Source organism: Myotis brandtii, unplaced genomic scaffold, assembly GCF_000412655.1.
Source record: "Myotis brandtii unplaced genomic scaffold, ASM41265v1 scaffold1338, whole genome shotgun sequence".
NCBI lineage: Eukaryota > Metazoa > Chordata > Mammalia > Chiroptera > Vespertilionidae > Myotis > Myotis brandtii.
Window position 1 is genome coordinate 479,109 of NW_005354749.1, and position 12,583 is coordinate 491,691.

Consider the following 12,583-nt stretch of genomic DNA (forward strand, 5'->3'; position numbering starts at 1 on the left):
CCCTCCCTCCCTCCCTCCCTTCCTTCCTTCCTTTCATGTATATTTGTTATAAGGTACTTGTTTTTATAACGTCTCTATTACTACTTATGATCGATATATGCATCAGTCATACAGAATGTATCTGCTTGTTGGGGAGTGGTGGGGAATGGCACTTTCCAGATTTGAGATCCCATGGCTGTGCGCTGTTTGTGTATGCAGACATAGTCACATGTCTACTGTGAGAATGGCCGCCTGTTAGAGCATTTTTCATTTTGGTAAGAGGCAGCATTCAGAAAGATCTGATTTATGGGACATGTTTAATTTTTAAACGACTGAGTTCTTTATAATATTGTCAATTAAAAAAATTCTGCCTAGGAACCTCCTTTCTCCTCTTCCGTCGGCACCTCAGTTGGGAAATCTAGCATTTTGAGGAGGCTTGAGGATTTATACACATCCCTAGAGTTGCTCTAAAGGGAATCATCCACATATAGTCATCGAATGTCCTGACATCCAGGGGTCTAGGGAGGGGAGAGACCCATTTATGCTTTGGTCCCAGGAGGGAGGGACTTGCAGCATAGTTGGTGAGACAGTGATATGCCCCGGGAACAGTGACCAAGTGCTGCAGTCACTGTAAGCACCCAGAGCACAGAGAACGACCAGAGAAGATAGGATAGGATTGTAGCCTGCCAGGGTTCAAGGCCTGACTCCACCATTTAATAGTTATGTGATCTTGGGAAGAATTACTTAGTCATGGTGACTCAGCTTTTCTCACTCTTAAATGGGGCTAATAATAGTACCCATCGGAGAGGACTTTTATGGGGACCAAAATGAAAGGAAATAATACATATAAAGTAGTTAGAACAGTGTTTGACACATAGCAAGCATCTCATAAGTGTTAGCTGTTATTTTTACTTTTCACATTCCTGTGGTCTGAGGATACCGAAAATATTTCACAGAAGAGGCACATCTGGGTGGGTCTTGTCTACCTTTATCAGTGACGTATTTCAAGGTCTAACATCGTCTCAAGCACATAATGGGCCCGTAGTAGGGCCCCGGGAGTTGGCTGTAGGCGGTTGAGTAGGGCAGTGCCCAGCAGTCCTGTGCAGGCTCCATCAGTCGACTGATAAGTCACGGGTGCCCACTTCCCTTCCTCCTACACACATTAGTTTATGTGCCCCCTCCTTTTGGAGGCCCGACCCCCCTCAACCCATGGTCACCCAGAAGGAGGTCTCCATGGTTCCTTAGCCAGCACAGTCTACCTGACCCGACATGTGCTGGCCACAGCACACCAGGTTCCGGAGCCTGCTGTGTCCCTTGCTGGAATCCTAAATTACAGAAGTGTCTGGGCACTTGGGGTGAGCGCGCCCTGACACTGAGTGTTTGCAGCCTCCGGTCCTCCTGCCTCAGAGCAGCAAGGTGCCGGGTAGTTAAGGACAACGACCCCTGGCTTGTCTCGGGGACTCCCATATGCCGAGGTAGTGGCCATCAGCTTCATAGACTGCCTCTCCGTTCATCTTCACACCCGCTCATCCTACTCAGGGCAGGTGAGGTTCCAGAGGTCAGGCAGCCAGCTCTAGGCCAGAGCATCTGAGTGCACCTTCCTTCCCTCCGTCCAGCCTGAGGACTGTGCCTGGGTCACTCAGGAGCAGACACTGGGACTCCTGGCGGCCTCCAGTCACAAGGATCTGTGCTGCCTGGGAGGGGGAAGAGGAGGAGGAGGAGGAGGAGGTCCTCCAGCGCTGCAGTGAGGTTTCCTGGCAAACGCTTTCCAGGGCACCAACCTTGGGGCTGGCCCCTCTTTCCGCCAGTTCTTCCTGCTCCAGCAACTGACTTCCCTTGCACGTGGCTTCTGCTTCCTCACGAAATCATCTGCTCTTGGCTCCCACTCAGGGCCCAAGTTCCTTGCATTCTCCCCGATTGTCCTGCTTTTGGGCTGTCTAAAAAGGTCAGATTTACTGCTCTCCAGGCCTGGGTACCCACACTGGGTACCCAAAGATCACTCATAGGCTGCTGGCCACACAGGGAAACTGCCCACCCAGTCGCATTGGCCCTGTGCCCACCCAGCTCGGGCGGGCGGAGCAGCAGGCTGCCCGGGGCACAGCGTGCAGGGTCCTGTGTGTGGCGGCGTGAGAAGGAGCATGCCCAGTGCCAGAGACCATGCAGGCTGCCTCCCGGGAGCCGGGACACCTTCCAGGTTCATTGCACAAGCTTTGGAGAAAGAGAAACCCGAGACTGGAACTGCACTCTGCTGCGTCTTGGCTGTGTGATGTGGGGAGATTATTGGATCTTTCTGACGCTCCGTTTCCTCTTCTGTTAAGTGGCTGCAACAATAGCATCTACCTCCGTCTGTAGAACTAAATGAAATATTGTCTGCAGAGCACCTGGCACAGGGTCTGTGAAGGGTGGCGATGGGACTCCCATCACTGCTGTTATTAACGAAGGGAGCGCACAACGTGGGTTGAACAGAATCACAGAGATTTCATTGCAGACAGAGGGCCTGGTGTTAAATAGTGAGGTGCCTGAGGCAGCATGCCTTCGTTTAAACCCTGGTTCCATGGTGTACCGATTGGCTTATTGGGAAAGTTACCTAAACTCCCATCTCTAAAGCGGAAACAGTGTCCAGCTCAGGAAGTCACTTGAGAATTAAGAAAGAAAGAAAGAAGCCGTGCGAAGAATTGAGCACAGAGCATGCCCTCGCAGCTGTGTCTCAGATCGTTATTGATCTCTTAGAGCTGCTACACATCACAGCCGAGATGCGGGAGGGGCTGGGCTGAGAACTGATCCTGAACTTGGCTTTCAACAAGTCAAGTTCACTGTTGAAAGTCACAGAAAGAGCTGAATGTGTTTTCATTCTAAACCACTTCACCATATTAGTGCTGAGGCTTTAAGTAAAATTATAAGAGGAGGAGGAGGAGGAAGAAAAGAAGGAGGAGGAAGAGGAGGAGGAGGAGGAGGAGAAATATAAAGAAGAAAAGGAAGGAGGAGGAGGAAAGTAGGAGGAAAAGGGGTGGAGGAGGAAGAGGAGGAGAGATGGAGGGAGGAGGAGGAGGAAAAGATGAAGAAGAGGAGGAAAAAAGGAGGAGGAGGAGGTGGTGGAAGAAGATGAAGAACAAGAAGAAGAAAAGGAAGAAGGAGGAGGAGGAAAGTAGGAGGAAAAGGGGTGGAAGAGGAAGAGGAGGAGAGATGGAGGGAGGAGGGGGAGGAAAAAAATGAAGAAGAAGAGGAAAAAAGGAGGAGGAGGAGGAGGTGGTGGAAGAAGATGAAGAACAAGAGGAAGAAAGAGGAGGAGACAAAAAGAATGACTTTTCCAAACCCAAACATGGGAAACCAAAGTTAGGTGATACTCTGATTTCCATAGAGTGGCTGCGGAAGAATCCTGAGAGAGGAAACTTTGTTTGCTGTCTGTCCCCCAGACCCTATCTGCCACCAGTCCCCACCATCAGCACGGGCCTTTGAGAGCTGGGGACAGGTTTAGGACAGCAACCAAATGAATGACTGTCACCGAAACTACTGATAGCTGTGTTGCTGCCGAGGACGAGTCAAACTCCTCATGTTGGTATCGTATTAGAGAGTCTGAAAGGTTTCTACATAATATGACAGCCACTCAATGCAGTTCCCTCTGGGGAATCAGATTCTAATCTATAAGGAGAAAATATAGATATTTCTTGGAAGGCATATTAGGAAATGACAGAAGAGCCGAACCAAGGAAATGTCACATTTTGGCAGCCTGACAGGATGGCGGCCTGATCCTGTGGGACTGTTGTCTCCTGTCGTTGCATGGTCCTGCCTGCTCCTTGTCCTCTGCCTGTTTGTTTTGCTGTCAGTCCCTGCCTGCGGGAGAAGAAGGCAGCGACCGAAGGGTCCTGAAGTGGCCACAGCTTCCCCAGGAGCCGTGTAACAGCTCTATGCTCAGCACTTACCACACAGCGGCCTGTGGAAGAGGTTACAGTACTGCTGTTTCACAAGCAAGGAAACTGAGCCATCACAGGTGTCACGAACACGTCCCAAACCCACACAGAGGGGAAGTGGCCAAGCCAGAAATTATATCCAGCCATGTGTGTCTGTACAAATCTTGTGATCCCGATGCATTGCCCTCTTTGTTCAGCAAACATTTGAGTGTTCACTAGCTGAGGGTTCCTCACGAGCAACGAGTGATCCAGCAGTTGCTGTAGGTGCCCTGCCCACACTCTTGGTCCAAAACACCTGCCCCTTTAGTAGACATGTCCCGTACATCCTGAGAGCTCCCTATTTCTTTCATTCTCTGGGCTTCCTCTGCCTGCAGGGGAGTGTTTGGCGCCCTGCAGGGAGGCCAGAAGTGCTAGGGACTTAACATCCATAAGAGCTTCTTTCAACCTGTGAGGGGCTGGCATGAATGGACACATGGCCCCGCCCCCTCACCCCTGGGAGGGGACACATCTATGAGCAGGTGGGTTCTGTACAGTCTCCCCCAGGTTCCTACGCAGCATGGAGTTTCAATCATTATGCAAAGCAATAACCTTCAAATAAACACTTCCTCCCCTGGCTTCCCACTGCGTCTCAGGGAAGCCAAATAGGCGTTTTCCCTGGATCAGCCGCCCCTCAGAGAAATTGTTGGTTGTCCACTGTCAATCAAGAATTACAGGCAATAGTGCAGGTGAGATCTGGTCGCTGGCCGCTGAGATTTTACAAGCACGTCCACACACAGTGGAGACTTGGCCAGAGCCAGGCAGGTAGCAGTTGGGAGACGGCTGCACAGGTCCAGCAGAGAAATGACGGTGGCATGATCAGGTCACTTGCAGCGGGATCCTTAGCAGTAGTCAAATTCTGGACATATTTTGAAAATAATGTTAAGAGATTTTGCTGGCAGGCCAAGTGTAGGACCTGACAGAAAGAGGACAGTTAAGGGTGCTAGCGAAGGCATGTCTCCCCCCTTGAGCAATCAGAAGAACGGGCTTGTCCTTAGCTGGGATGGAAGACTACAGAAAGAGCGCAGGTAATGGGAGTCGGTTTTTGACATGTGTGTTTGAGATGCCTGTTAGTCATCCAAGTGACAACAGAGAGCAGAGAGCTGGGGTGCAAGCTGGAGCCAGGGAGAGGCCAGGGGTGACGGTATAGACATTTGCAAGTCAAAGGCATGTAGATTGGAGAGTAGATGAGCTCATGGAGGGAGCCTCTGATTTCAAAGCAAGTACAGCGGAGGAGGCCCATTACTGAGCCACACAAATAACCACCCAGACCCCAGACCGGGATGAATACTGGGAAAGGAAGTGGCAGTGAGTGTCCTTCGGGGACACAGGATGCAGCAGACCCTGCTCCATGGAGATTAGACGGGGAGGGTATTCTATACAGAGGTGGAGCATGTCTGGGAACTCAGAAAACAATCAGAAGCGCAAGGGAATGGTGAGAAATGCATCTGGAAGAAAGGAAGGCTGGGGTCCAATCCTGGAGGGCACTGACTTTGAGAGAAAGAGCTGGGATTTATCCTGTGGGCAGCGGGGGCCATGGGGTGGGAAATTGGTGTGATTGGAGCTGACTGGTAGGAGCTCTTGAGGCGGGAGGGGCAAGAGACAGGAGGCTGCAGGACCAGTTAGTGGGGCTCGGCAGGAGAGGAAGACATTTAAGAAGAAACACAATTTGCCCTAGCCGGTTTGGCTCAGTGGATAGAGTGTCAGCCTGCGGACTGAAGGGTCCCGGGTTCGATTCAGATCAAGGGCACATGCCTGGGTTGTGGGCTCCATCCCCAGTGGGGGGCATGCAGGAGGCGGCCAGTCAATGATTCTCATCATTGATGTTTCCATCTCTCTCTCATCTCTCTCTCCTCTCCCTTCCTCTCTGAAATCAATAAAAAAATATTTTTTTTAAAAAAAAATATTTAAAAGAAGAAACACAATTTGACAACAGGCATCAAAACGTTAAGTGTGCATAGCCTTTGGCCAGTATTTCCACTCTGAGGAGAAGACTGGAGGAGAGGTGTGGAGATGGGAGGTGAAGGTGTGCAGATGAGGGTCATTGACACACTGCTTGGAATAGAAAAGGCTGTGAAAGCACACGAAGGTCCCACAGCAAATGACTGATTAAATAAAGGGCGACACAGCCACACCATGGAATGCTTTTCAGTGATTAAAAGGGATGATATATATCTGAGTTCACTGGCATGAAAGGAACACACAATGTATTGCTGAGTGGAAAAGACAGGCTGTGAAACAGCATTTATCGTTTAGCCCCATTCATCAAAACGGTATCTGTAAAATATCAGTTGTGCATAGAGTCTGGGGAGACCTCTGAGATTGCATTCATCAAAACGCCAACGATGGTTTACTTTAGATGATAGATAGGATTCGGATTCGGTGTTGTGTTTCTGTTTGTTTAGGGAGGGGGCCGTTTCTCTCCCTATCTTTCTGGATGGCATGAATTTTCTGCCCTAGGCATGTAGTAGTTTAAACAAAAGGCAACACTAGTACAAATTTACTAACGGAAGTCAAACAGATGGTCTTTGAGTTCTTGCAAGGCAAACATGGCCCCCGGTCTACAGTGTGAGCAGGTGGTGAGTGGGTCGGCTGACCTCTCCCTTGGGTCAGGACGCTCTCTGAGGGATCTTTGGGGGAGGGGAGGGTTGCCTGAGATAGAGGACTCAGATGGCCTGATGACCTTCTCTCCTCCTCCAGGGTCTTCCTGAGAGCCATCAACAAGTTTGCGGAAATCGTGAACCAGAAGTTCCTGGAACACACGAACTTTGAGTTCCAGGTGAGTAGTTGGCACCTGAGTGGGCATCTTGGGCTGGTTGCTTCATCAGACACATCCCAGTACACACACGGGTATGCCATGTCTCTGGGGCTGCCTCAGAGGGGTGTGGCAGGGAGGGAAGTACTCAGGGTTTGGAATCAGGCCCCTGATTAAATAGTCAATAACTGAGCAGCTTATGCAAATGTGACTGCATAATGGATCTTGTGGTAAGGAGACTTGCGCTGCTTCATTTGTCAGAGTGGGCACCACCTTCTAAAGATGGATCACGTTTTCTTACTTTTCTATTCACTCATAGACACTGAAATATAAAGCTCTCAGTACATCTGTGTGACTCCCGATTCCTCCAGAAGTCACTTGTGCTCAGACAGGACCTGGGGCCTCCGTGAGACACAGCCCCTTAGAGCATGTCCCTGGGGCTAGCACAGTGACATCTCAAAACGCAGGCAAGAAGAGCCAACTCTCAAAGCCTGTGGAAAAGTCCATGTTGCTACCTCTGGCTGGAGATGCAAGAGATGCCCAGAGAAGTGGGGGTTTCATACCTGGATCATTTGAGATTTGAGCTGTGTGACTTTAGGCAAATGACTTGACCTCTCTGTGTCTCAGTTGCCTCCGCATCAAATTATGATGCTAATCGTAGCTACCTCATTGGCGCGTGGAGAGGATTATGTGAATTAAGTCACTGAAAGTTCTTAAAACAGTGCCAGGAACATGGTAGCTATTATAGTCGCTCATTATAATTATGCTCATTGGTATCACGTTGATGGTGATGGTGATGATGGTTCTGAATGTGTCGGGTCTGGGAACTCATATGTCAGTTCTCAGTAAGAAGGACTGGAGGGAGGCATCTTTCTGGTCACCACAACATTGCCTAGAGCGGTCAACCCCACAAGATTTTGTAGCACTGGAAAGTGGCCAGCACTACAACATGGGATGTCTCTTTTTTCTAACGAGACTTCCATAGATATTTATTGATAAGTACTCAAGAACAGGACCATTTTTCAACCTTATCTGTGTCCTGCTCAGCCCATGTTCTTTTTGCCTCCTGTGGAGCGGATTTGTTCTCTGTACCCTGCCTGGAACACGCCTCGTCTCCTTCTCCTGGTTTCATTAATTATGCATTTGATATCGGCAGGAACAGCATCCATCACTGGGCCCTGCCAGCCCTGGCAGCTGCTATCCAGAGGAGGGGCAGGTGCAATGAGATGGTCCCCAGTGTCTTTTCCAGAACGGTGGCTTTCTGATTCAAAGGGCAAAAAGCGAGAAGCTCTGTGGGGCCACTCTGTAGGTGACAAGACCAGAGAGTTACAGCAATGATGTCTTCTGCTGGGGCCAAAATAATTTGCATCTCTGGGCCCTGCTCAGGGTGTTGGGCCCTGGCCTTCCCATCCATTTGCCTGGTCAGGGAAGACCAAGAGAGTATTTCTAACTAAACTCACTGGGGTTTTTGTGTAGGACTGATAGTCATGGGTCTAAGCTATTGCTTTGAGGGATTTGAAAGCAAAGCAGAGCACAGCCTTGCCCTCCAGGATTGCGGAGTCTTGATAGGAGGCTGTAAATCCATCTTCTAGCAGCCAAGCCTTGGAAAGAGGTGACTAACTTTTACTACGCACCTACTTAGGGCATTTTGATGCTCATTATAACCCCATTAGGTTGGGATATACCCATTTTATTAGTGAATAAACTGAGTTTCAGAAAAGTTGTTGGCTTTTCTGTTAAAGGTCATCTGACCACTCAGGGGGTGGCTGGGAGTCAGACCTCTCTGTAAAGCCAAGCCCTTTCACTCCTCTGCACTGTCTCTTAGGAGCAGGTGCCTGTGCCTCGACCAGACAGCTCTGTTTAGCTCCAGAAACACTGTCTGCCCTGGTTAGCGCTTGCTGGCCCAGGGACAGGCAGCTGTATGATGACTGGCTGTAGGACTGGACCCTCCATGTAGGAAACTCTGATTGGCCCAGGAATCCTGGTTACACCTCGGATGTGCTCTTTGGTCCCAGGAAAATTGCTTCTGCCTTAGGCAACTGTCTGAATGCCAGTAAGATCCCTCTCTCTCCTTGGGAAGCTCTAATTGGCTCTGAGTTTGGCAATTCCAGCCTTGGCCTTGAGGCATTTCTGGATTAGCTCTGGGCACCGGACCACCTTGGGATCATTTTTGAACCTGTACTGAGAAGCCGTGAAATGAAGCTTCTGGGATATTCCCAGCCATTAGAGGAGGAATGAGGCAGGCTTGGTCTTTACCAGTAATGGTAAAAAAAAAAAAAAAAGTGCAAGAGGGAGCACACATAGAGGGAGCACTCACCGAAGCCTAGAAGAGGCCCACAGCGCCGCCTGCCTAGAGGCCTACGGTGGGACGGTGGGACGAGGGACAGCTCCACCAGGCAGAAAGATGGTCACAGGCTGGGGATGGTTTCTTCAGCCCTGCCTGCTTCAGCTTGAGGGCTTGAGGGCCCCAGAGAGCCTCTGGCCCGATGTCCCTAGCCTTAGTCCATGTCTAGAAACTCCCACTCCCAGAGTCCACGGTATCCCCAGAATGGTCCAGGCAGTTGAGCCTTTGCAGCTCAGAAGAGGGCACGCCCATTGCATTTCAGCAGCATCATATGCCGTGCGCTTCCCCCCCACCACCTCCAGTTGGAATTTGGGGTAAAGAATAATTCAAGGCCATTAGAAAGAATCTTATAGGATCAAAACTCCTCGCCCTCTCTGCTGTAAAATTCCAGATGAACCAGGAAAAACCTTAACCAACAGCAAAGGGTAAAGGAAACTGAGGGAAGAGAACAGTGGTTAGAGCATTAAGTGCTGGAGTGAGACGAACTTGGGCTCAGATGCCAGCCTCACCATTCTGCAGCCGTGGGTCCCTGCTCCCTAAGGTGGGGGATAACAATACAAATCTCGGAGTTTCTCGGGAGGACTAACAACAGTGCCTACAGAGGGGGGCTCGTTAATGAACTCATTCAGCAAACACAAGTGTCCCCCAAAAAAACTTTAACAGCTGATAGCTCACTTTTGAAATGAAATGTATTTTAATACACAGTGCCCTTATAATTATTCAAGTGCGTGCATACATTTTTGGGGGGAGAAACCCTATGTTCCCTGAGCACATGCTGGGTCAGACACAACACTAGACTCTGGAAATAGAAGAGTGAATAGACAGATGAGGTTCTTGCCTGTGTGGTGCTTGCATCTAGCCGTGGAGACAGGACATAATTAGTTCCCCTTAAAATATGTCGTAAACCCCATGAACAGGGCGTGATGAGGGTGAATGGCGGGCGCATCTCCTTTAGCCTGGGAGACCCGGGGAGGCTTCCCAGGAAGGGGTGTTTGAACTGAGATTGCAAGACTGAGTAGGAGTTTGCCAGGCAGAGCCTTCCTCATTTAGTCCCTATGACCACCCCCTTTGGGTACTATTAGCCTCATGTTCCAGGTGAGAAAACCGAGGCTTCCAGCCGTAAGGAAACTTGCTGGTGACGATGGAGCTGGGAATTGCCTGAGAGGATCTGTGAAAACAAAGGATAAAAGCAACAAAAAGCAACACAGAGGCCCTGTGTCTTCACACTTGCAGCTCCAGCCATGGAGGCTGCATTACAGTCTCTCCTGCACAGAGATGCAGAAACAAGGATGTTGGCTACAGCTCTGATGCTAAGGGGGGAAAAGGTAGAGTCAAGCTAAATGTCTACAGTGGAAGGAATTGGTTAAAATGGAAGTGCATCCTTAAACAGAATGCCATGCAGCAATAAACCAGAACAGAGAAGATCTGAATATGCTAATATGCAAACATCTGCAAGAGAGATTTATGAGAAACTAGCAAAGCACCACAGATATTAGAAAAGATGTCTATACATACATTGTTTATATATAAATAATTTTTGGAAGGGTAGCCAGGAAATTGTTAAGATTTTCTTCTGGGAAATTAGACAAAGGTCCAAGCATGGTAGGATGGAAATATCTTATTTAGTATTTTCTACCATTTAATTTTTTACGATGTGTGTATTCTATAATTTTTAAGAGTCAATTAAAAATAACTAAATTCAGGTTACAGTATGATTTTGGCTGGGTTTTACTGTTTTACATCTGTGAAATAAGGGCCTTGGATCAGATAACCCTTAAATTTATTCCAGCTCTATGCTTCTGTTGTCCTATGATTTCAAAATATTTAATTCCTAATCAAAAATCTCCTCCCCTGGGAAAAGGGAGCTGTGTGTTTTGCAAAAGCCCCTCTGGCTTCTCCGAACCAGCCGAGCTGGGTACTTAGTAGAAATGCCAGCAGGCAGCTTGAGGCAAGGAGGAAAGAAAAATCTGAGACCCTTTGAAACGACGGGAGAATTTCTCTAACAATACGATGATCAATAAATACATATTTTCTGGAACCCAGCTGTATTCAAACTGTTGTGCTGAGTATGTCATAAAGGATACAAATAAGTGGAAGGCAGGACTCTGGGTATCTATGGAGCCTTCAGTTAGAAAAGACAGGGCCATACATATACATACTCTTCAGTCAGTGCCCCCGCCAGTGCCACCATGCCATTCACTGAGCGTTTGCCAGGCGCCAAGGCTGTGCTGGATGCCTTCGTGATCATATTATCTCATCAGCGCTTATAGCAGCTCTTTATGGTTGTTACCATTCTGCTTCCCACTTCATAGGTTAGGAAAACGAGGCTCAGGAAGGTCCAGTACAGCAGAGACCACCCAGCCAGTGAGAGCTAGCCCTGGCACCCACACCCTTGTCCCTGAGGCACTGACGCTTGTGCACCCGCCTCAGGGGAAGTGAGGTGCGGAACAGAGGGCCCCGCTCTGCGGTTGCAGATGCTGAGTGCTACTCAGTTCAGCAGGGACTGGGCACGCAGATGTGCTCGGCCATCTGGGTAGCTTCCTGAAGGAAATGGGTCTTGAACCGGGATTTGAAGAAAGAATAGGACTTCGATGCTGTGGGTATGAGCACCACAGTGAGCAAAGCCAAGGAGTCCGTGGGGCCTGAGCAGACCAGCCCTCGGAAAAAGGCAGTCTGTTGAGGGCAGAAATACTGGGAAACGAGTGGGGCCCGAAAAGCCAGGTCAGTGCACTTGGTCCTGTTCTTCGGGAGCAAAGTCGGGGAAGGTTTGGGGCTGAGGAGGCCCCCTGAGTGCCAAGCACCATCTAGTTGTGGCCGCTGCTCACCACTCAGGGCCTTGCACAGAGCCACTGGCCATGGCCACCTTCCTTAGTTCCAAAGTCAGTCCCGTGGAGCCCTCTGGCAGGGGCTGTGGTGAGGTGCCCAGGGCACCTTTTCTGATCCACTAAGAAGAGGAGGCTCTGGATCTAGGGTCTCATGGTCCACAAAGATCTTCAAGGAGGAAAGCAGAAGAAAGTCAGGTCCACTCCTAAGTATGTACCCACCTCTACACAGAAACTTACATGTAGATGCTCGTAGCTGCGCTATTCATAATAGCCAAGAGGTGGGAACAACCCAACGCCCGCCAGTGGATGGGCGGATAACAAAACAAAAACATGGTGCATTCTTATGACAGAAGAATTTCAGCAACAAAAAGAAATGAAGTACCGACACATGTGACCACATGGGTGAGCCTTAGAAACATAGGCTGAGTGAAGAGTCACGCATCTATGAAATATTGGACTAAGCAGAGAAGGAAAGTGGTCCCTGGTCTCTAGGCCTGAGGGGGAGGGAGCAAGGGGAGTGACCGCTGGTGGGTAGGAAGTATCTTTTTGGGGTGATGAAAATGTTCTAAAATTAGATGGAGACGGCAGTTGTACTATCTTGTGAATATACTAAAACCCACTAAATTATACACTTTAACAAGTGAATATTATCATATGTGAATTATACTTCAATTTTCAAAAAGGAGATCAGGAATGGGGTGACAGAAAGCATTTCTGAAGGACTAAGTCAGGTGGA

At 49.2% G+C, this 12,583-nt stretch overlaps 1 protein-coding gene across 1 annotated transcript in view; it reads left to right on the plus strand.

The window, feature by feature from the left end:
* The window catches only part of DOCK2 (dedicator of cytokinesis 2), a 361,206-nt gene that overhangs the window by 286,938 nt on the left and 61,685 nt on the right, over positions 1 to 12,583 (plus strand). The window contains exon 30 of the mRNA XM_014534868.1: positions 6,624 to 6,702. Coding sequence (XP_014390354.1) covers positions 6,624 to 6,702 — 79 coding nt within the window. The remainder of the gene's footprint in view (positions 1 to 6,623; positions 6,703 to 12,583) is intronic.